The following is a 21,882-nucleotide window of genomic DNA, read 5'->3' as shown; positions in this document are numbered from 1 at the left end:
CTGTAATTCTTATGCCTACGGCGTTCTAAAAGGCTTTGCATTATAATAATCATCCACTTCATCACATGAGTTTTGAATCGAGCAACAAGGAAAGGAACAGTTTTTTCTCAACAAAAAAAGCTTGACACAAAGTGGGCTCGAACGCATGGTTAAAGTGCACTATGGACCTGGTCAACCACTTCAGCAGTGGGCCACTATGGACCTGGTCAACCACTTCAGCAGTGGGCCACTATGGACCTGGTCAACCACTTCAGCAGTGGGCCACTATGGACCTGGTCAACCACTTCAGCAGTGGGCCACTATGGACCTGGTCAACCACTTCAGCAGTGGGCCACTATGGACCTGGGCAACCACTTCAGCAGTGGGCCACTATGGACCTGGTCAACCACTTCAGCAGTGGGCCACTATGGACCTGGTCAACCACTTCAGCAGTGGGCCACTATGGACCTGGTCAACCACTTCAGCAGTGGGCCACTATGGACCTGGTCAACCACTTCAGCAGTGGGCCACTATGGACCTGGTCAACCACTTCAGCAGTGGGCCACTATGGACCTGGTCAACCACTTCAGCAGTGGGCCACTATGGACCTGGTCAACCACTTCAGCAGTGGGCCACTATGGACCTGGTCAACCACTTCAGCAGTGGGCCACTATGGACCTGGTCAACCACTTCAGCAGTGGGCCACTATGGACCTGGTCAACCACTTCAGCAGTGGGCCACTATGGACCTGGTCAACCACTTCAGCAGTGGGCCACTATGGACCTGGTCAACCACTTCAGCAGTGGGCCACTATGGACCTGGTCAACCACTTCAGCAGTGGGCCACTATGGACCTGGTCAACCACTTCAGCAGTGGGCCACTATGGACCTGGTCAACCACTTCAGCAGTGGCCACTATGGACCTGGTCAACCACTTCAGCAGTGGGCCACTATGGACCTGGTCAACCACTTCAGCAGTGGGCCACTATGGACCTGGTCAACCACTTCAGCAGTGGGCCACTATGGACCTGGTCAACCACTTCAGCAGTGGGCCACTATGGACCTGGTCAACCACTTCAGCAGTGGGCCACTATGGACCTGGTCAACCACTTCAGCAGTGGGCCACTATGGACCTGGTCAACCACTTCAGCAGTGGGCCACTATGGACCTGGTCAACCACTTCAGCAGTGGGCCACTATGGACCTGGTCAACCACTTCAGCAGTGGGCCACTATGGACCTGGTCAACCACTTCAGCAGTGGGCCACTATGGACCTGGTCAACCACTTCAGCAGTGGGCCACTATGGACCTGGTCAACCACTTCAGCAGTGGGCCACTATGGACCTGGTCAACCACTTCAGCAGTGGGCCACTATGGACCTGGTCAACCACTTCAGCAGTGGGCCACTATGGACCTGGTCAACCACTTCAGCAGTGGGCCACTATGGACCTAAAAGTGATGGTGATCATGGCTGATATTTGCCAAATCCATAAGGCTCTTTGCTTTTTTCTTTTCACGATGCATGATAAATGTCCATATTTCATCCATAAAACCACACGGCTTTCGTTAAACCCGCAGTAACATCTGCATGTGACCAATAAACGTGATAAACAGAAAACCTGGCAGTTGTTTCATATATGCGAAAATGTCTAACATTAGTAGTAAGGAACAAACACAAATCTTGAATTTCTCGGTTTAAAATATCCCTCTAGTGGTTGGGGGTTGGACCTATTTTAAAGAAATACCATTGGTTGGTGGATATAAAGTCTAAACTCTTTGATAGGCTGATGAAAATAAAATAATAAAAAATGGTTTCAGAATATAAAATCACTGTCACCTGGCGAGGTTAGCACAGTGCTAATGTTTGCTATGTTATCTTATGGGACCAGCTATAATTTAGCATTCTCTCCCGTGCAAGTTAAGCGACAATTAAAAAAAAAAAAATTAAAATGGCTGCTTATGTACGGCCTCATTTTCAGGTTCCAACCATAACACACCGAGTTATAATATATATAACGAAGTGGCATTCAGTCTGTAGACGACAAAACATAGCCAACAGTCATTCATTCGTTTTAGTGTTTAAAGTAATATTGCATCGTAAGTGTGAAGTAGGCTACACAAAAACTTGAAACAAAAAGAAGTAGCAAGTCTGTAAACAAACAAGATGGTGTAAAGTCATTTAAGCAGAAAGGCAGGATATTAATGTACATACTGCTGAGCCAGGGGAAAGACCCCATAACAAGGAAATATAAGTACCCATATCAATGGGGATGTCGGTCCAGTTGAGGGCACACTTCTGTGTGCAGACACCCTCCTCGTTGAGCACCACCGTGAGGTCATCCTGGCCCACCGCCACCTTCCCATCAGCCAGAGGAACCACCAGGGGCTCCAGCTGCTTCCCCGTAGGGAAGAGCTCCTTGATGGAGCCACGCCCATCCATCTGGAGGATAACAGAGGTCTGAGGATGCAGAGGGGTAAAACACACAACCCTCCTCCTATCCGCTCCTGTCCTGATTCGGAGCTGAAACAACTGGCGAAAGCTAATTATAAGCTTCTACCAGACCATTGTTAACATGTCAAGTCTTCTCAGTGCAGACGAAGAGGGTAATTGAGAAAGAGGTCAAAGCCCCTCTTCATAATAATAGCTCGTAAACATAATATATATTATATTAGAAGATGTCTTCCACAGGTTCACATGAAATCCACACACACTGTTTCCTGTTTTGTGCCCCACTGACCCGGATGAGGTAGTAGTCTCTCTTGAAGCCTACACAGATTGAGTTCTCACACCAGGCCATGGACTTCGGGATGTCTGGAGCAGAAAAGTCCCCCTGAAAGACAAACAAAAAACACTTATTGGTTAACAAACAAAATCCTTCTAAATGTGAGGTCTGCATTTTCCGCAATCGTTCCCATGTTCTCTGGTAAGAGTCTGTCCACTCACACGCCCGTCTTGAAGGCCTGGAATTTCGTGATTTTATGGGTAAGGTCATTTGGCCTTCAAGACGAGCCCAATCTCCCAGGCCACCGAGGCCACCTGCCAGGCCACCTGCCAGGCCACAGAGGCCATCTGCCAGGCCACCTGCCAGACCACAGAGGCCATCTGCCAGGCCACCGAGGCCATCTGCCAGGCCACCGAGGCCACCTGCCAGGCCACCGAGGCCACCTGCCAGGCCACAGAGGCCACCTGCCAGAACACCGAGGCCACCTGCCAGGCCACCGAGGCCACCTGCCAGGCCACCGAGGCCACCTGCCAGGCCACCTGCCAGGCCACAGAGGCCATCTGCCAGGCCACCGAGGCCATCTGCCAGGCCACCGAGGCCACCTGCCAGGCCACCTGCCAGGCCACCTGCCAGGCCACCGAGGCCACCTGCCAGGCCACCGAGGCCACCTGCCAGGCCACCTGCCAGGCCACAGAGGCCATCTGCCAGGCCACCGAGGCCACCTGCCAGGCCACCGAGGCCACCTGCCAGGCCACCGAGGCCATCTGCCAGGCCACCGAGGCCACCTGCCAGGCCACCTGCCAGGCCACCTGCCAGGCCACCGAGGCCACCTGCCAGGCCACCGAGGCCACCTGCCAGGCCACCGAGGCCACCTGCCAGGCCACCGAGGCCACCTGCCAGGCCACCGAGGCCACCTGCCAGGCCACAGAGGCCACCTGCCAGGCCACAGAGGCCACCTGCCAGAACACCGAGGCCACCTGCCAGAACACCGAGGCCACCGAGGCCACCTTCCAGGCCACCGAGGCCATCTGCCAGGCCACCGAGGCCATCTGCCAGGCCACCGAGGCCATCTGCCAGGCCACCGAGGCCATCTGCCAGGCCACCGAGGCCACCTGCCAGGCCACCGAGGCCACCTGCCAGGCCTCCTGCCAGGCCACCGAGGCCACCTGCCAGGCCTCCTGCCAGGCCACCGAGGCCATCTGTCAGGCCACCGAGGCCATTAACCAAAATAGCTCATAGAACTCCCCGTCTCACCTGTAGCTCATAGAACTCCCCGTCTCACCTGTAGCTCATAGAACTCCCCGTCTCACCTGTAGCTCATAGAACTCCCCGTCTCACCTGTAGCTCATAGAACTCCCCGTCTCACCTGTAGCTCATAGAACTCCCCGTCTCACCTGTAGCTCATAGAACTCCCCGTCTCACCTGTAGCTCATAGAACTCCCCGTCTCACCTGTAGCTCATAGAACTCCCGTCTCACCTGTAGCTCATAGAACTCCCCGTCTCACCTGTAGCTCATAGAACTCCCCGTCTCACCTGTAGCTCATAGAACTCCCCGTCTCACCTGTAGCTCATAGAACTCCCCGTCTCACCTGTAGCTCATAGAACTCCCCGTCTCACCTGTAGCTCATAGAACTCCCCGTCTCACCTGTAGCTCATAGAACTCCCCGTCTCACCTGTAGCTCATAGAACTCCCCGTCTCACCTGTAGCTCATAGAACTCCCCGTCTCACCTGTAGCTCATAGAACTCCCCGTCTCACCTGTAGCTCATAGAACTCCCCGTCTCACCTGTAGCTCATAGAACTCCCGTCTCACCTGTAGCTCATAGAACTCCCCGTCTCACCTGTAACTCATAGAACTCCCCGTCTCACCTGTAGCTCATAGAACTCCCCGTCTCACCTGTAGCTCATAGAACTCCCCGTCTCACCTGTAGCTCATAGAACTCCCCGTCTCACCTGTAGCTCATAGAACTCCCCGTCTCACCTGTAGCTCATAGAACTCCCCGTCTCACCTGTAACTCATAGAACTCCCCGTCTCACCTGTAGCTCATAGAACTCCCCGTCTCACCTGTAGCTCATAGAACTCCCCGTCTCACCTGTAACTCATAGAACTCCCTGTCCTTCCAGTAGTACAGCTGAAGCTTCTTCTTCACTGCAACACACATCCTCAGCCGGGCCTCTCCTGAAGCGGACAGCTGCAGGAAGAAGCAGAAGAAGAAGACGACATGTCCATTGTTACAGGGAAAACAGAAATGTGTGATACAATTTCACAGATTCTACAGGGAATATCTTTACAGGAGGTACAGATAAATACAATGAACTGGTTCGCATCAAAGACATTTACAAACTATGTCTCCGTCACCAGAGCTGTATTTTACCTGCAGGTCACAGGCGAAGAGCGTTGCCCCTTTGGCCTTGGAGACCACAGTAATCTGCTGAAAGGTCAATAGGTCGTGGACATGGATGTTGTTCTCTGTAGAGAGAGGAACACGCATGCAGACACACACGTACCCGTGCACACAGACAGACACAAACAGACAATATTTAAAACAACCTTTGACCCATGGATTACTGAGATAACCAACCTCATGTTCATGTGAACAATATGGCCGTTTGTTTGCTGAGGAAAAATGGTTTTACCTAGTAGACTGATGAGGATCTTGTACTGTGAGACAATGAAGAGCTGCGAGGAACAGAAGAAAGAGACCAGAGGTGAAACTGAGATGGTGACAATGGTAACCTGAGTGCGTGTCAGTCTGTGAAGTCACCAACTCCCAGTCAAGGACAGTAACGGAGTTGGCCGTAGCACAGATCTGGAACAGGGCTGGGACAACAGTGTCACCTAGATTTGTTTCAATCTATGGTACCTTTTTTTTTTTTTTTTGTAATTCCTGTCACATCAACAGAATGTGAAGTGTGCCGACATTACCAGAGACAAGTCACTGAAAGGGGTCCTCTTGGGACAGTGCCTTAAAAGCCTGGAGGGGGGGGGGGGACAGAGAGAGAGAGAAACCTCCCAGCCGTCTCCATCCTCACTTCATCCGCCTACCTGCTGGATCTTCTTGGAGAAGTTCTTGTTGGATTTCTCCAGAGTCACCTCAAACCTGTTGGTACCTGCGAGGAAGAGAGAGAGAGGGGGGATATGTTGCCTTATTTGAGACATCTGCTACAAGATGGAAGTAATAACACTGGAAACTATTGCACACCGAAGCCAACAACACACACACACACACACACAGGACAGAGGCTGAAAGCAGAGGTCTCTCTCTCTCTCTCTCTCACCTGCATCCTTTTTGATTCTGTAGAGCAGCAGATGGCCCGGTTTGGTCCCAACTAGAAGCCAGTCCTCTGTGACGTGATAGGAAATAGAAGGACCTCAGCATGGTCGTGTCCCAAACAGCACCCATTTCCTTATGTAGTGCACTACTCTTGATAAGAACCAATAGGGCTCCTAGGAATTAGGGTGCCATTTGGTACACACCCTATGAGGACATCAACTGGGAAGCCATTAAAATACAATGCTATTCATTAAATATGACTTGGTCTCTAATAAATCTCTCTGTCGTCGACAGGGTGGCCCAAGACAGGGTGACTTTGTTTACAATGATCTGTCACCTCAAAACTCATCAAGCTAATAAACTGGTAAAGATATCAGCTGGCTGACGTTATAATGGTAAACAAACCAGCCAGCTAGAGTGGTCTTGTGTTGTTAGTTAGTTAAGATGATAGATAGATAGATAGATAGATAGATAGATAGATAGATAGATAGATAGATAGATAGATAGATAGATAGATAGATAGATAGATAGATAGATAGATACTGTAGAATAGATAGAGAGAGACAGACAGAGACAGAGACAGAGACAGATAGATAGATAGATAGATAGATAGATAGATAGATAGATAGATAGATAGATAGATAGATAGATAGATAGAGAAGCTGACAATATCAACTTACCCCAGGCCGCAAGACAGTCAATCTGCAGAGGCAGTTTCTCCAGGATAGGTACCGGTTCGTAAGCGTCATGCATTGTGGAGCTTTCCTGCTAGCTATATGCTAATGTTTACTATAATAATTACTATAATAATAAAATAAACACTGTCACGTTACAAGGCACAACTACAATACCATGTCTCCTCTCTCCACCACCCGGCCGATCAAACCGTTTATTTCATCCGTATTGGTGACTGGAAGATAATTCCTGTCATTTCGTTGAAGCCATGACATCCAAGCAAGTTAAATCCAACAATTAATCACAAAAGAAATCCGTCTATCCAGCTAGCTGAGTTAGCGTTAACAAACACACACAATGCTAACGAAGCTAGCGAGCAAGTTACATATCCATCATCCCATGACTAGTCCTGACCCGATCACTAGATAAACTTACATGTTGACAAGAAAATCAGAAATGACTAGATAAATAATAATTCGTGCAAATTATTCTTGTTTGCTAAAAATGTCAAATTTTTTAAAAATAAAAAAAATGCTAAGTAGCTAGGTGGCTAGTTCCGTCTGCTAACAGACTCGGGTTCTGCAGACATGTGACTGAAGTCGGTACAACTCACCAGGGACGAATTAAAAACAACACGGCACATTCACGACCCGGTTAAGCACCGGGCGGAGGAGAGAAGACCGTGCATTGATGTAGGAAGCAGGTCAATTCCATCTCAAATGAATACTATTTACATGTTGTATTCATTTTGTATAATTAGAACAACTTGGGATTCATATAAATACACTTTAATCGCAGGGTAAACAGAAAAAAAGACATACAATAACCTACAAAAACATACCAAAACCCTGGCTGCAATGCATGACAAGCTAACAATACAAAACCATATAGTTTACAAGAATAAATGACTAGTCCTGGACTGGTCACATATTACAGTTGAATAAATGACTAGTCCTGGACTGGCCACATATTGCAGTTGAATAAATGACTAGTCCTGGACTGGCCACATATTGCAGTTGAATAAATGACTAGTCCTGGACTGGCCACATATTACAGTTGAATAAATGACTAGTCCTGGACTGGCCACATATTACAGTTGAATAAATGACTAGTCCTGGACTGGCCACATATTACAGTTGAATAAATGACTAGTCCTGGACTGGCCACATATTACAGTTGAATAAATGACTAGTCCTGGACTGGCCACATATTACAGTTGAATAAATGACTAGTCCTGGACTGGCCACATATTGCAGTTGAATAAATGACTAGTCCTAGACTGGCCACATATTGCAGTTGAATAAATGACTTGTCATATACCTAAAATTACCTTAGGTGGTGGCAGAATACTGTGGCAGAATAGAGTGGCAGATTAGATTGAATAGAGAGGCAGAATAGACTGGCAGAATAGATTGAATAGAGAGGCAGAATAGACTGGCAGAATAGATTGAATAGAGAGGCAGAATAGACTGGCAGAATAGATTGAATAGAGAGGCAGAATAGATTGAATAGAGAGGCAGAATAGACTGGCAGAATAGACTGAATAGAGAGGCAGAATAGATTAAATAGAGAGGCAGAATAGATTGAATAGAGATGCAGAATAGATTGAATAGAGAGGCAGAATAGATTGAATAGAGAGGCAGAATAGATTGAATAGAGAGGCAGAATAGATTGAATTATGTGGCAGAATAGATTGAATAGAGAGGCAGAATAGATTAAATAGAGAGGCAGAATAGATTGAATAGAGAGGCAGAATAGACTGGCAGAATAGATTGGCAGAATAGATTGAATTATGTGGCAGAATAGATTGAATAGAGAGGCAGAATAGATTGAATTATGTGGCAGAATAGATTGAATAGAGAGGCAGAATAGACTGACAGAATAGATTGAATAGAGAGGCAGAATAGATTGAATAGAGAGGCAGAATAGATTGAATAGAGAGGCAGAATAGATTGAATAGAGAGGCAGAATAGATTGAATAGAGAGGCAGAATAGATTGCAGAATAGATTGAATTATGTGGCAGAATAGATTGAATAGAGAGGCAGAATAGATTGAATAGAGAGGCAGAATAGACTGGCAGAATAGATTGGCAGAATAGATTGAATTATGTGGCAGAATAGATTGAATAGAGAGGCAGAATAGATTGAATAGAGAGGCAGAATAGATTGAATAGAGAGGCAGAATAGATTGAATAGAGAGGCAGAATAGACTGACAGAATAGATTAAATAGAGAGGCAGAATAGATTAAATAGAGAGGCAGAATAGATTAAATAGAGAGGCAGAATAGACTGGCAGAATAGATTAAATAGAGAGGCAGAATAGATTAAATAGAGAGGCAGAATAGATTAAATAGAGAGGCAGAATAGACTGGCAGAATAGATTAAATAGAGAGGCAGAATAGATTAAATAGAGAGGCAGAATAGATTAAATAGAGAGGCAGAATAGATTGAATAGAGATGCAGAATAGATTGAATAGAGAGGCAGAATAGATTGAATAGAGAGGCAGAATAGATTGAATAGAGAGGCAGAATAGATTGAATTATGTGGCAGAATAGATTGAATAGAGAGGCAGAATAGATTAAATAGAGAGGCAGAATAGATTGAATAGAGAGGCAGAATAGACTGGCAGAATAGATTGGCAGAATAGATTGAATTATGTGGCAGAATAGATTGAATAGAGAGGCAGAATAGATTGAATTATGTGGCAGAATAGATTGAATAGAGAGGCAGAATAGACTGACAGAATAGATTGAATAGAGAGGCAGAATAGATTGAATAGAGAGGCAGAATAGATTGAATAGAGAGGCAGAATAGATTGAATAGAGAGGCAGAATAGATTGAATAGAGAGGCAGAATAGATTGGCAGAATAGATTGAATTATGTGGCAGAATAGATTGAATAGAGAGGCAGAATAGATTGAATAGAGAGGCAGAATAGACTGGCAGAATAGATTGGCAGAATAGATTGAATTATGTGGCAGAATAGATTGAATAGAGAGGCAGAATAGATTGAATAGAGAGGCAGAATAGATTGAATAGAGAGGCAGAATAGATTGAATAGAGAGGCAGAATAGACTGACAGAATAGATTAAATAGAGAGGCAGAATAGATTAAATAGAGAGGCAGAATAGATTAAATAGAGAGGCAGAATAGACTGGCAGAATAGATTAAATAGAGAGGCAGAATAGATTAAATAGAGAGGCAGAATAGATTAAATAGAGAGGCAGAATAGACTGGCAGAATAGATTAAATAGAGAGGCAGAATAGATTAAATAGAGAGGCAGAATAGATTAAATAGAGAGGCAGAATAGATTGAATAGAGAGGCAGAATAGACTGACAGAATAGATTAAATAGAGAGGCAGAATAGATTGAATAGAGAGGCAGAATAGATTGAATAGAGAGGCAGAATAGACTGACAGAATAGATTAAATAGAGAGGCAGAATAGATTAAATAGAGAGGCAGAATAGATTAAATAGAGAGGCAGAATAGACTGACAGAATAGATTAAATAGAGAGGCAGAATAGATTGAATAGAGAGGCAGAATAGATTGAATAGAGAGGCAGAATAGACTGACAGAACAGATTAAATAGAGAGGCAGAATAGATTAAATAGAGAGGCAGAATAGATTAAATAGAGAGGCAGAATAGACTGGCAGAATAGATTAAATAGAGAGGCAGAATAGATTAAATAGAGAGGCAGAATAGATTAAATAGAGAGGCAGAATAGATTAAATAGAGAGGCAGAATAGATTAAATAGAGAGGCAGAATAGATTAAATAGAGAGGCAGAATAGATTAAATAGAGAGGCAGAATAGATTAAATAGAGAGGCAGAATAGATTAAATAGAGAGGCAGAATAGATTGAATAGAGAGGCAGAATAGATTGAATAGAGAGGCAGAATAGATTAAATAGAGAGGCAGAATAGATTAAATAGAGAGGCAGAATAGATTGAATAGAGAGGCAGAATAGATTGAATTATGTGGCAGAATAGATTGAATAGAGAGGCAGAATAGATTGAATAGAGAGGCAGAATAGATTGAATAGAGAGGCAGAATAGACTGAATAGAGAGGCAGAATAGATTGAATAGACTGGCAGAATAGATTGAATTATGTGGCAGAATAGATTGAATAGAGAGGCAGAATAGATTGAATAGAGAGGCAGAATAGACTGGCAGAATAGATTGGCAGAATAGATTGAATTATGTGGCAGAATAGATTGAATAGAGAGGCAGAATAGATTGAATTATGTGGCAGAATAGATTGAATAGAGAGGCAGAATAGATTGAATAGAGAGGCAGAATAGATTAAATAGAGGCAGAATAGACTGGCAGAATAGATTGGATAGAGAGGCAGAATAGAGTGGCAGAATAGATTGGATAGAGAGGCAGAATAGATTAAATAGAGTGGCAGAATAGATTGGATAGAGAGGCAGAATAGAGTGGCAGAATAGATTGGATAGAGAGGGAGAATAGATTGAATAGAGAGGCAGAATAGATTGAATAGAGAGGCAGAATAGATTAAATAGAGTGGCAGAATAGATTGGATAGAGAGGCAGAATAGAGTGGCAGAATAGATTGGATAGAGAGGGAGAATAGATTGAATAGAGAGGCAGAATAGAGTGGCAGAATAGATTGGATAGAGAGGCAGAATAGAGTGGCAGAATAGATTGAATAGAGAGGCAGAATAGATTGAATAGAGAGGCAGAATAGATTGAATAGAGAGGCAGAATAGATTAAATAGAGTGGCAGAATAGATTAAATAGAGAGGCAGAATAGATTGAATAGAGAGGCAGAATAGAGTGGCAGAATAGATTGGATAGAGAGGCAGAATAGAGTGGCAGAATAGATTGGATAGAGAGGGAGAATAGATTGAATAGAGAGGCAGAATAGAGTGGCAGAATAGATTGGATAGAGAGGCAGAATAGAGTGGCAGAATAGATTGAATAGAGAGGCAGAATAGATTAAATAGAGAGGCAGAATAGAGTGGCAGAATAGATTGAATAGAGAGGCAGAATAGATTGGATAGAGAGGCAGAATAGAGTGGCAGAATAGATTGGATAGAGAGGCAGAATAGATTAAATAGAGAGGCAGAATAGATTGGATAGAGAGGCAGAATAGATTAAATAGAGAGGCAGAATAGATTGAATAGAGAGGCAGAATAGATTGGATAGAGAGGCAGAATAGATTAAATAGAGAGGCAGAATACCATACATACAAAATAGAATAAACATATAAGTATAATGCATTCATAGCTAATATCAGACAAGTGATCCTACTGTACCTAGTGTGTGGCAATACTAGTATAGCTAGGTGGCAGTGGCAGACAGGGCAGACTGACTCACTCACTCTCTGGGACACTTGATTTACCTATGTAGTGCAAGGCCTATGAGAAATAGGTTTCCATTTGGGATTTAACCTAGTCAGCCCACTCATCAGTCTACAGTACAGTACTGTCAGCCCACTCATCAGTCTACTGTCCAGTACCGTCAGCCCACTCATCACTATACAGTATAGTACTGTCAGCCCACTCATCAGTCTACTGTCCAGTACTGTCAGCCCACTCATCAGTCTACTGTCCAGTACTGTCAGCCCACTCATCACTATACTGTCCAGTACTGTCAGCCCACTCATCACTATACAGTATAGTACTGTCAGCCCACTCATCACTCTACTGTCCAGTACTGTCAGCCCACTCATCACTATACAGTATAGTACTGTCAGCCCACTCATCACTCTACTGTCCAGTACTGTCAGCCCACTCATCACTCTACTGTCCAGTACTGTCAGCCCACTCATCACTATACAGTATAGTACTGTCAGCCCACTCATCACTCTACTGTCCAGTACTGTCAGCCCACTCATCAGTCTACTGTCCAGTACTGTCAGCCCACTCATCACTCTACTGTCCAGTACTGTCAGCCCAGTCATGGTGGTTGACACTGCTAGCGGTGAGGGAGATGGTGTCATGGTGGTTGACACTGCTAGCGGTGAGGGAGATGGTGTCATGGTGGTTGACACTGCTAGCGGTGAGGGAGATGGTGGTTGACTCTGCTAGCGGTGAGGGAGATGGTGTCATGGTGGTTGACACTGCTAGCGGTGAGGGAGATGGTGTCATGGTGGTTGACACTGCTAGCGGTGAGGGAGATGGTGTCATGGTGGTTCTCTGCTAGTGGTGAGGGAGATGGCGGTTGACACTGCTAGCGGTGAGGGAGATGGTGGTTGACACTGCTAGCGGTGAGGGAGATGGTGGTTGACACTACTAGCGGTGAGGGAGATGGTGTCATGGTGGTTGACACTGCTAGCTGTGAGGGAGATGGTGGTTGACACTGCTAGCGGTGAGGGAGATGGTGGTTGACACTGCTAGCGGTGAGGGAGATGGTGTCATGGTGGTTGACACTGCTAGCGGTGAGGGAGATGGTGTCATGGTGGTTGACTCTGCTAGTGGTGAGGGAGATGGTGGTTGACTCTGCTAGCGGTGAGGGAGATGGTGGTTGACACTGCTAGCGGTGAGGGAGATGGTGGTTGACACTGCTAGCAGTGAGGGAGTTGGTGGTTGACTCTGCTAGCGGTGAGGGAGATGGTGGTTGACACTGCTAGCGGTGAGGGAGATGGTGGTTGACACTGCTAGCGGTGAGGGAGATGGTGGTTGACACTGCTAGCGGTGAGGGAGCTGGTGTCATGGTGGTTGACTCTGCTAGCGGTGAGGGAGATGGTGGTTGACACTGCTAGCGGTGAGGGAGATGGTGGTTGACACTGCTAGCGGTGAGGGAGATGGTGGTTGACACTGCTAGCGGTGAGGGAGATGGTGGTTGACACTGCTAGCGGTGAGGGAGATGGTGGTTGACACTGCTAGCGGTGAGGGAGATGGTGTCATGGTGGTTGACTCTGCTAGCGGTGAGGGAGATGGTGGTTGCCACTGCTAGCAGTGAGGGAGATGGTGGTTGACACTGCTAGCAGTGAGGGAGATGGTGGTTGACTCTGCTAGCGGTGAGGGAGATGGTGGTTGACACTGCTAGCGGTGAGGGAGATGGTGGTTGACACTGCTAGCGGTGAGGGAGATGGTGTCATGGTGGTTGACACTGCTAGCGGTGAGGGAGATGGTGGTTGACACTGCTAGCGGTGAGGGAGATGGTGGTTGACACTGCTAGCGGTGAGGGAGATGGTGTCATGGTGGTTGACACTGCTAGCGGTGAGGGAGGTGGTGGTTGACACTGCTAGCGGTGAGGGAGATGGTGTCATGGTGGTTGACTCTGCTAGCGGTGAGGGAGATGGTGGTTGACACTGCTAGCGGTGAGGGAGATGGTGGTTGACACTGCTAGCGGTGAGGGAGATGGTGTCATGGTGGTTGACACTGCTAGCGGTGAGGGAGATGGTGTCATGGTGGTTGACTCTGCTAGCGGTGAGGGAGATGGTGTCATGGTGGTTGACTCTGCTAGCGGTGAGGGAGATGGTGTCATGGTGGTTGACACTGCTAGCGGTGAGGGAGATGGTGGTTGACACTGCTAGCGGTGAGGGGAGATGGTGGTTGACTCTGCTAGCGGTGAGGAGATGGTGTCATGGTTGTTGACTCTGCTAGCGGTGAGGAGATGGTGTCATGGTGGTTGACTCTGCTAGCGGTGAGGGAGATGGTGGTTGACACTGCTAGCGGTGAGGGAGATGGTGTCATGGTGGTTGACTGCTAGCGGTGGAGATGGTGGTTGACCCTGCTAGCAGTGAGGGAGATGGTGTCATGGTGGTTGACTCTGCTAGCGGTGAGGGAGATGGTGGTTGACACTGCTAGCGGTGAGGGAGATGGTGGTTGACACTGCTAGCGGTGAGGGAGATGGTGTCATGGTGGTTGACACTGCTAGCGGTGAGGGAGATGGTGGTTGACTCTGCTAGCGGTGAGGGAGATGGTGTCATGGTGGTTGACACTGCTAGCGGTGAGGGAGATGGTGTCATGGTGGTTTACATTGCTTACGGTGAGGGAGATGGTGTCATGGTGGTTGACCCTGCTAGCGGTGAGGAAGATGGTGGTTGACACTGCTAGCGGTGAGGGAGATGGTGTCATGGTGGTTGACCCTGCTAGCGGTGAGGGAGATGGTGGTTGACACTGCTAGCGGTGAGGGAGATGGTGTCATGGTGGTTGACACTGCTAGCGGTGAGGAAGATGGTGGTTGACACTGCTAGCGGTGAGGGAGATGGTGTCATGGTGGTTGACTCTGCTAGCGGTGAGGGAGATGGTGGTTGACACTGCTAGCGGTGAGGGAGATGGTGGTTGACACTGCTAGCGGTGAGGGAGATGGTGGTTGACACTGCTAGCGGTGAGGGAGATGGTGGTTGACACTGCTAGCGGTGAGGGAGATGGTGTCATGGTGGTTGACACTGCTAGCGGTGAGGGAGATGGTGGTTGACACTGCTAGCGGTGAGGGAGATGGTGTCATGGTGGTTGACTCTGCTAGCGGTGAGGGAGATGGTGGTTGACACTGCTAGAGGTGAGGGAGATGGTGGTTGACACTGCTAGCGCTGATGGAGATGGTGTCATGGTGGTTGACACTGCTAGCGGTGAGGGAGATGGTGTCATGGTGGTTGACTCTGCTAGCGGTGAGGGAGATGGTGTCATGGTGGTTGACTCTGCTAGCGGTGAGGGAGATGGTGTCATGGTGGTTGACACTGCTAGCGGTGAGGGAGATGGTGGTTGACACTGCTAGCGGTGAGGGAGATGGTGGTTGACTCTGCTAGCGGTGAGGGAGATGGTGTCATGGTGGTTGACTCTGCTAGCGGTGAGGGAGATGGTGGTTGACACTGCTAGCGGTGAGGGAGATGGTGTCATGGTGGTTGACTCTGCTAGCGGTGAGGGAGATGGTGGTTGACACTGCTAGCGGTGAGGGAGATGATGGTTGACCCTGCTAGCGGTGAGGGAGATGGTGTCATGGTGGTTGACACTGCTAGCGGTGAGGAAGATGGTGGTTGACACTGCTAGCGGTGAGGGAGATGGTGTCATGGTGGTTGACCCTGCTAGCGGTGAGGGAGATGGTGGTTGACACTGCTAGCGGTGAGGGAGATGGTGTCATGGTGGTTGACACTGCTAGCGGTGAGGAAGATGGTGGTTGACACTGCTAGCGGTGAGGGAGATGGTGTCATGGTGGTTTACATTGCTTACGGTGAGGGAGATGGTGTCATGGTGGTTGACCCTGCTAGCGGTGAGGAAGATGGTGGTTGACACTGCTAGCGGTGAGGGAGATGGTGTCATGGTGGTTGACCCTGCTAGCGGTGAGGGAGATGGTGGTTGACACTGCTAGCGGTGAGGGAGATGGTGTCATGGTGGTTGACACTGCTAGCGGTGAGGAAGATGGTGGTTGACACTGCTAGCGGTGAGGGAGATGGTGTCATGGTGGTTGACTCTGCTAGCGGTGAGGGAGATGGTGGTTGACACTGCTAGCGGTGAGGGAGATGGTGTCATGGTGGTTGACACTGCTAGTGGTGAGGGAGATGGTGTCATGGTGGTTGACACTGCTAGCGGTGAGGGAGATGGTGGTTGACACTGCTAGCGGTGAGGGAGATGGTGGTTGACACTGCTAGCGGTGAGGGAGATGGTGGTTGACACTGCTAGCGGTGAGGGAGATGGTGTCATGGTGGTTGACACTGCTAGCGGTGAGGGAGATGGTGGTTGACACTGCTAGCGGTGAGGGAGATGGTGGTTGACACTGCTAGCGGTGAGGGAGATGGTGTCATGGTGGTTGACACTGCTAGCGGTGAGGGAGATGGTGGTTGACACTGCTAGCGGTGAGGGAGATGGTGTCATGGTGGTTTACATTGCTTACGGTGAGGGAGATGGTGTCATGGTGGTTGACCCTGCTAGCGGTGAGGGAGATGGTGTCATGGTGGTTGACACTGCTAGCGGTGAGGGAGATGGTGGTTGACACTGCTAGCGGTGAGGGAGATGGTGGTTGACACTGCTAGCGGTGAGGGAGATGGTGTCATGGTGGTTGACACTGCTAGCGGTGAGGGAGATGGTGGTTGACACTGCTAGCGGTGAGGGAGATGGTGTCATGGTGGTTGACCCTGCTAGCGGTGAGGGAGATGGTGGTTGACACTGCTAGCGGTGAGGGAGATGGTGTCATGGAGGTTGACACTGCTAGCGGTGAGGGAGATGGTGTCATGGTGGTTGACTCTGCTAGCGGTGAGGGAGATGGTGGTTGACTCTGCGGTGAGGGAGATGGTGTCATGGTGGTTGTGAGGAGATGGTGGTTGACACTGCTAGCGGTGAGGGAGATGGTGGTTGACACTGCTAGCGGTGAGGAGATGGTGTCATGGTGGTTGACTCTGCTAGCGGTGAGGGAGATGGTGGTTGACACTGCTAGCGGTGAGGGAGATGGTGTCATGGTGGTTGCCACTGCTAGCGGTGAGGGAGATGGTGGTTGACTCTGCTAGCGGTGAGGGAGATGGTGGTTGACACTGCTAGCGGTGAGGGAGATGGTGTCTTGGTGGTTGACTCTGCTAGCGGTGAGGGAGATGGTGTCATGGTGGCTGACACTGCTAGCGGTGAGGGAGATGGTGTCATGGTGGTCGACACTGCTAGCGGTGAGGGAGATGGTGGTTGACACTGCTAGCGGTGAGGGAGATGGTGTCATGGTGGTTGAAACTGCTAGCGGTGAGGGAGATGGTGGTTGACACTGCTAGCGGTGAGGGAGATGGTGTCATGGTGGCTGACACTGCTAGCGGTGAGGGAGATGGTGTCATGGTGGTTGCCACTGCTAGCGGTGAGGGAGATGGTGTCATGGTGGTTGACACTGCTAGCGGTGAGGGAGATGGTGGTTGACACTGCTAGCGGTGAGGGAGATGGTGTCATGGTGGTTGACACTGCTAGCGGTGAGGGAGATGGTGGTTGACACTGCTAGCGGTGAGGGAGATGGTGGTTGACACTGCTAGCGGTGAGGGAGATGGTGTCATGGTGGTTGACTCTGCTAGCGGTGAGGGAGATGGTGTCATGGTGGTTGACCCTGCTAGCGGTGAGGGAGATGGTGTCATGGTGGTTGACTCTGCTAGCGGTGAGGGAGATGGTGGTTGACACTGCTAGCGGTGAGGGAGATGGTGGTTGACACTGCTAGCGGTGAGGGAGATGGTGGTTGACACTGCTAGCGGTGAGGGAGATGGTGTCATGGTGGTTGACTCTGCTAGCGGTGAGGGAGATGGTGTCATGGTGGTTGACCCTGCTAGCGGTGAGGGAGATGGTGGTTGACACTGCTAGCAGTGAGGGAGATGGTGGTTGACTCTGCTAGCGGTGAGGGAGATGGTGTCATGGTGGTTGACACTGCTAGCGGTGAGGGTGATGGTGTCATGGTGGTTGACACTGCTAGCGGTGAGGGTGATGGTGTCATGGTGGTTGACACTGCTAGCGGTGAGGGAGATGGTGGTTGACACTGCTAGCGGTGAGGGAGATGGTGGTTGACACTGCTAGCGGTGAGGGAGATGGTGGTTGACACTGCTAGCGGTGAGGGAGATGGTGTCATGGTGGTTGACACTGCTAGCGGTGAGGGAGATGGTGGTTGACACTGCTAGCGGTGAGGGAGATGGTGTCATGGTGGTTGACACTGCTAGTTTCACTTAAAAATCGTTTACAAATCGTTTCCTTGAACACGTCAACCTCTCTCCTTGTCTTGGGTCTGAGGACGTCAACGTGACGTTCCTGTTTGACGAGGCTCTGCCCACGGTGAACGTTGCAGTGGAGAAAGACTGACACATTCAATGACTGTTGAGTTCCCCCTCTAGGATTCACAACAGACACGCACTACAGATGTATTCACTGTACTGGAATCGGCTTTGGATGGTAGCCAGTCATAGCTGATATACAGGTATGCTATATTATAGTATTCCTTTATCTCCTCCACAGCAACAACAGCCTAGAGGAGCATGACCTCTGACCCCTACGTAGGGGTGCAACATTCTGGTGTCTTTCCCAAAATACCCCCTGTTTTTCCAGAAGTCCTGCTCGTTGCCTCATAATTCCAGGAATCTTACAAACAGGATTTCTCAACAACAGGGGAAGTTTTCAAAAAAATGTGCAACCCTATGTTGAGGTCAGGGGTCATGCTCCTCTAGGTTGTGGTTGCTCTAGAGGAGAATGCATTGATGACAGGATGGTTATAATCTACCTCAATGGCACTTTGCATTGTTCAGGTCATTGAAGGAACTTCAACGTGGCAGATTTTTGTCCACAGCTGTTTTAAACTCTGGGATTGCAGTATGTTCAGTTTGAAATATGAAATCATATGTGGACAGATGAATTCTAGGGCAATAATATGTCCTTCTGTAGCTCAGTTGGTAGAGCATGGCGCTTGTAACGCCAGGGTAGTGGGTTCGATCCCCGGGACCACCCATACGTAGAATGTATGCACACATGACTGTAAGTCGCTTTGGATAAAAGCGTCTGCTAAATGGCATATATTATTATTATTATTATTATTATAATAATATGTAATATAATATAATATGTAATATTCCACGTGAAAATACAGGGCATTATGTTATATCAGATACAGTTGCCATGTCACGGCCGTAGAAAGAAGGGGACCAAGGTGGAGCGTGGTGAGCGAACATTTTCCTCTTTATTGTTGGAATAACGCCAACAAGACACAACCGTGAAGCTTAACAGGGCTATAGTGCCACTAACAAAGTTAACTACCCACACTGAAGGAGGGGGAAAAAGGGGCTACCTAAGTATGATTCCCAATCAGAGATAACGATAGACAGCTGTCCCTGATTGAGAACCAGACCCGGGCCAAAACATAGAAATAAAGAAACATAGAAAACAACACATAGAATGCCCACCCCACATCACACCCTGACCTAACCAAATAGAGAAATAAAACGTCTCTCTAAGGTCAGGGCGTGACATGCCATAGATAATGAGTCCTGTTGTCCTTCATTCTTAAAAACATACATTTATTTTAGTCTAGTTCTACAAATTGTTTTTTATCCTAAATTAAATGAAGGCTTCAGAATGAGTGTTTTAGTTGTACAGCTGTTAGCCGGAATGTGATGTAATGTCTGTTGGTCGAGATCAATATTGGGTGGACGCCACACGACATGATTGAGATCAACAACTGAAAGACCCGACCTCTGTCACCAGGATCAAGGTGGTTAGAGGTCAAAAGAAAACACTTTTTCCTGCATTGTCTGGCACTATTGTGTTGCCGTGAACTATTCTACACTACGGTGACAATAGTGCATGTAAGAGTAACGAAACTGAGGTGAAAAGATTAGCAGAAAATACATTGTGGTTTTTAACATGACAACTAAAGGTTACAACAACACTTTAAGAGTGCTGACTTTTCCCCTTAGAGGTCAAGGGTCAGAGGTCATTGTGGGAACATGAAATGGGCTTCACATCATGTGTTTTCGTCATTGTGCCTTTTAACCCTGGGTCGGGGGGGGGGGACGACGTCATAGCAACGTCAGAAGAAGCCGGAATTAATGCTATCATAGACATCCAGCGTGGCTGACGACGAGAGAGGACAGAACAACTGTTGCGTTCTGTTTTCGACTGTGAACTTTATCATTAGAGAGATATCGTCCCCTTGTTTAAAACGTACCTGATCAAACACTGAGGCGAAGTTGCTCTCACAGCGTTAGTTTACCTCAGAGAGAGAGAGAGAGAGAGAGGCCTGCTGCTGTAGTGGAGATGTGCTGAGACCGCTGGATACTGAGCACCATGGAGAGAATGGAATAGACAGACTGAATGCCTTCTGCTGAGGCAGGACATCTACTGACCACTGTTTACATGGGCCGTGGAGAGGCCCGACACACCAACCCTTTTGTGTGGCCACACAATGATAGAACGAGAACGACCACTGCCACAGAACATTTGGCCATTGTTCAGGGAACCAATGGGAGTGCAACAAAGAGACAACCTTTGTGTGTGTGTGTGTGTGTGTGTGTGTGTGTGTGTGTGTGTGTGTGTGTGTGTGTGTGTGTGTGTGTGTGTGTGTGTGTGTGTGTGTGTGTGTGTGTGTGTGTGTGTGTGTGTGTGTGTGTGTGTGTGTGTGTGTGTGTGTGTGTGTGCGTGCTAATGTAAAGGAACGTGAATGCATGTTGAGTCTTTTTCACCATGCCTTTAGAGTCTATGACCTAGAGGGAGGGGGACGTCATACAACGATACAGCCAATCAGAGACAACCCTGTTGGATTTATGCCAAGGTTTTTTAGGCTTGTAAAGACTTTAGTGGAAGTGGCAAAAGCAAGCAGTTTAAAAAATAATAATCCAGAATGCCCTATACACCGTCCGGCTTCTTCTGTGACCGGCTGATCCGGGAGAGAGAGAGAAGAGATGGAGAAGGATCCCTCAGCAAGCCCCTGCGCTTCAGCGGACAGGACTTTACCGCACTCAAACAAGAGTGCCTCACCAAGAAGTGCCTGTTTGAGGATGACACCTTCCCAGCCTCCGTGGAGTCTCTGGGGTACAAGGAGCTGGGACACAAGTCTAACAAGGTCAAGAACATCGTCTGGAAGAGACCCAAGGTAGGAGAGGAGGGGGGGGGTGGATCTGGAAGAGACCCAAGGTAGGAGAGGAGGGGGGTGGATCTGGAAGAGACCCAAGGTAGGAGAGGAGGGGAGGGGGGCATACAGGAGAGATAGATGATTAAATAAAGAGGGGGAAGGAATGGAAACGCGTGTGGGAGGTGGGATGATGTCCTACAATTAACGAGTCAACAACAAGGACGTTTCAGGATGCTTTGAAAAGGGTGATGCTGTGAAATGAACATGCTGTGAAATCTTATCTGAAACTACAGGACCTCTGTGAGGTACTTGTCATTATGGGATGGAATTTATGGTTGTTATGGCTGTTTGAAACATGGGACTGTCAGAAATGGTGGGTGGGGGGGGGGGGGGGGGGGGAGCTGATTATATCAATCCGTGGCAAGGTGTGATGTGAAGCTATGAATAAGTGAAGTATAGTTGATCTATTTGTTTGTAGAGAGATGCCAGGGACCTCACCATCACGATATTACCACCATGCTTAGGTGTCGATACAATATGTAATGCGATTCTCACGATTCTACCGTATATATACTGCCATTTCTTTAATTTGCGATTTGATGTTCCAAATAAATTGCTCCCTATATGTCTGTGTCAGAGAGACGAGGAGAGAGACAGGAGAGAGACGAGGAGAGAGACGAGGAGAGAGACAGGAGAGAGACGAGGAGAGAGACGAGGAGAGAGACAGGAGAGAGACAGGAGAGAGACAGGAGAGAG

General features: G+C 48.1%; 2 protein-coding genes across 2 annotated transcripts in view; one reads left to right on the top strand and one right to left on the bottom strand.

Moving 5' to 3' along the window:
- LOC124001992 (vam6/Vps39-like protein) overlaps positions 1 to 7,253 on the bottom strand; it is a 73,304-nt gene extending 66,051 nt beyond the window's left edge. The window contains exons 1-8 of the mRNA XM_046309191.1: positions 6,655 to 7,253; positions 5,979 to 6,044; positions 5,746 to 5,810; positions 5,337 to 5,379; positions 5,075 to 5,169; positions 4,793 to 4,891; positions 2,716 to 2,808; positions 2,234 to 2,417 (exon numbers count right to left, since the gene is read on the bottom strand). Coding sequence (XP_046165147.1) covers positions 2,234 to 2,417; positions 2,716 to 2,808; positions 4,793 to 4,891; positions 5,075 to 5,169; positions 5,337 to 5,379; positions 5,746 to 5,810; positions 5,979 to 6,044; positions 6,655 to 6,727 — 718 coding nt within the window. The 5' untranslated portion in view covers positions 6,728 to 7,253. The remainder of the gene's footprint in view (positions 1 to 2,233; positions 2,418 to 2,715; positions 2,809 to 4,792; positions 4,892 to 5,074; positions 5,170 to 5,336; positions 5,380 to 5,745; positions 5,811 to 5,978; positions 6,045 to 6,654) is intronic.
- Positions 7,254 to 20,763: 13,510 nt separating this feature from the next.
- The window catches only part of LOC124002235 (calpain-3-like), a 65,910-nt gene continuing 64,791 nt past the window's right edge, over positions 20,764 to 21,882 (top strand). The window contains exon 1 of the mRNA XM_046309597.1: positions 20,764 to 21,147. Coding sequence (XP_046165553.1) covers positions 20,896 to 21,147 — 252 coding nt within the window. The 5' untranslated portion in view covers positions 20,764 to 20,895. The remainder of the gene's footprint in view (positions 21,148 to 21,882) is intronic.

The sequence above is a fragment of the Oncorhynchus gorbuscha genome, linkage group LG17 (assembly GCF_021184085.1).
Source record: "Oncorhynchus gorbuscha isolate QuinsamMale2020 ecotype Even-year linkage group LG17, OgorEven_v1.0, whole genome shotgun sequence".
Classification (NCBI taxonomy): domain Eukaryota; kingdom Metazoa; phylum Chordata; class Actinopteri; order Salmoniformes; family Salmonidae; genus Oncorhynchus; species Oncorhynchus gorbuscha.
This window is presented reverse-complemented; position numbering and strand designations above follow the sequence as displayed.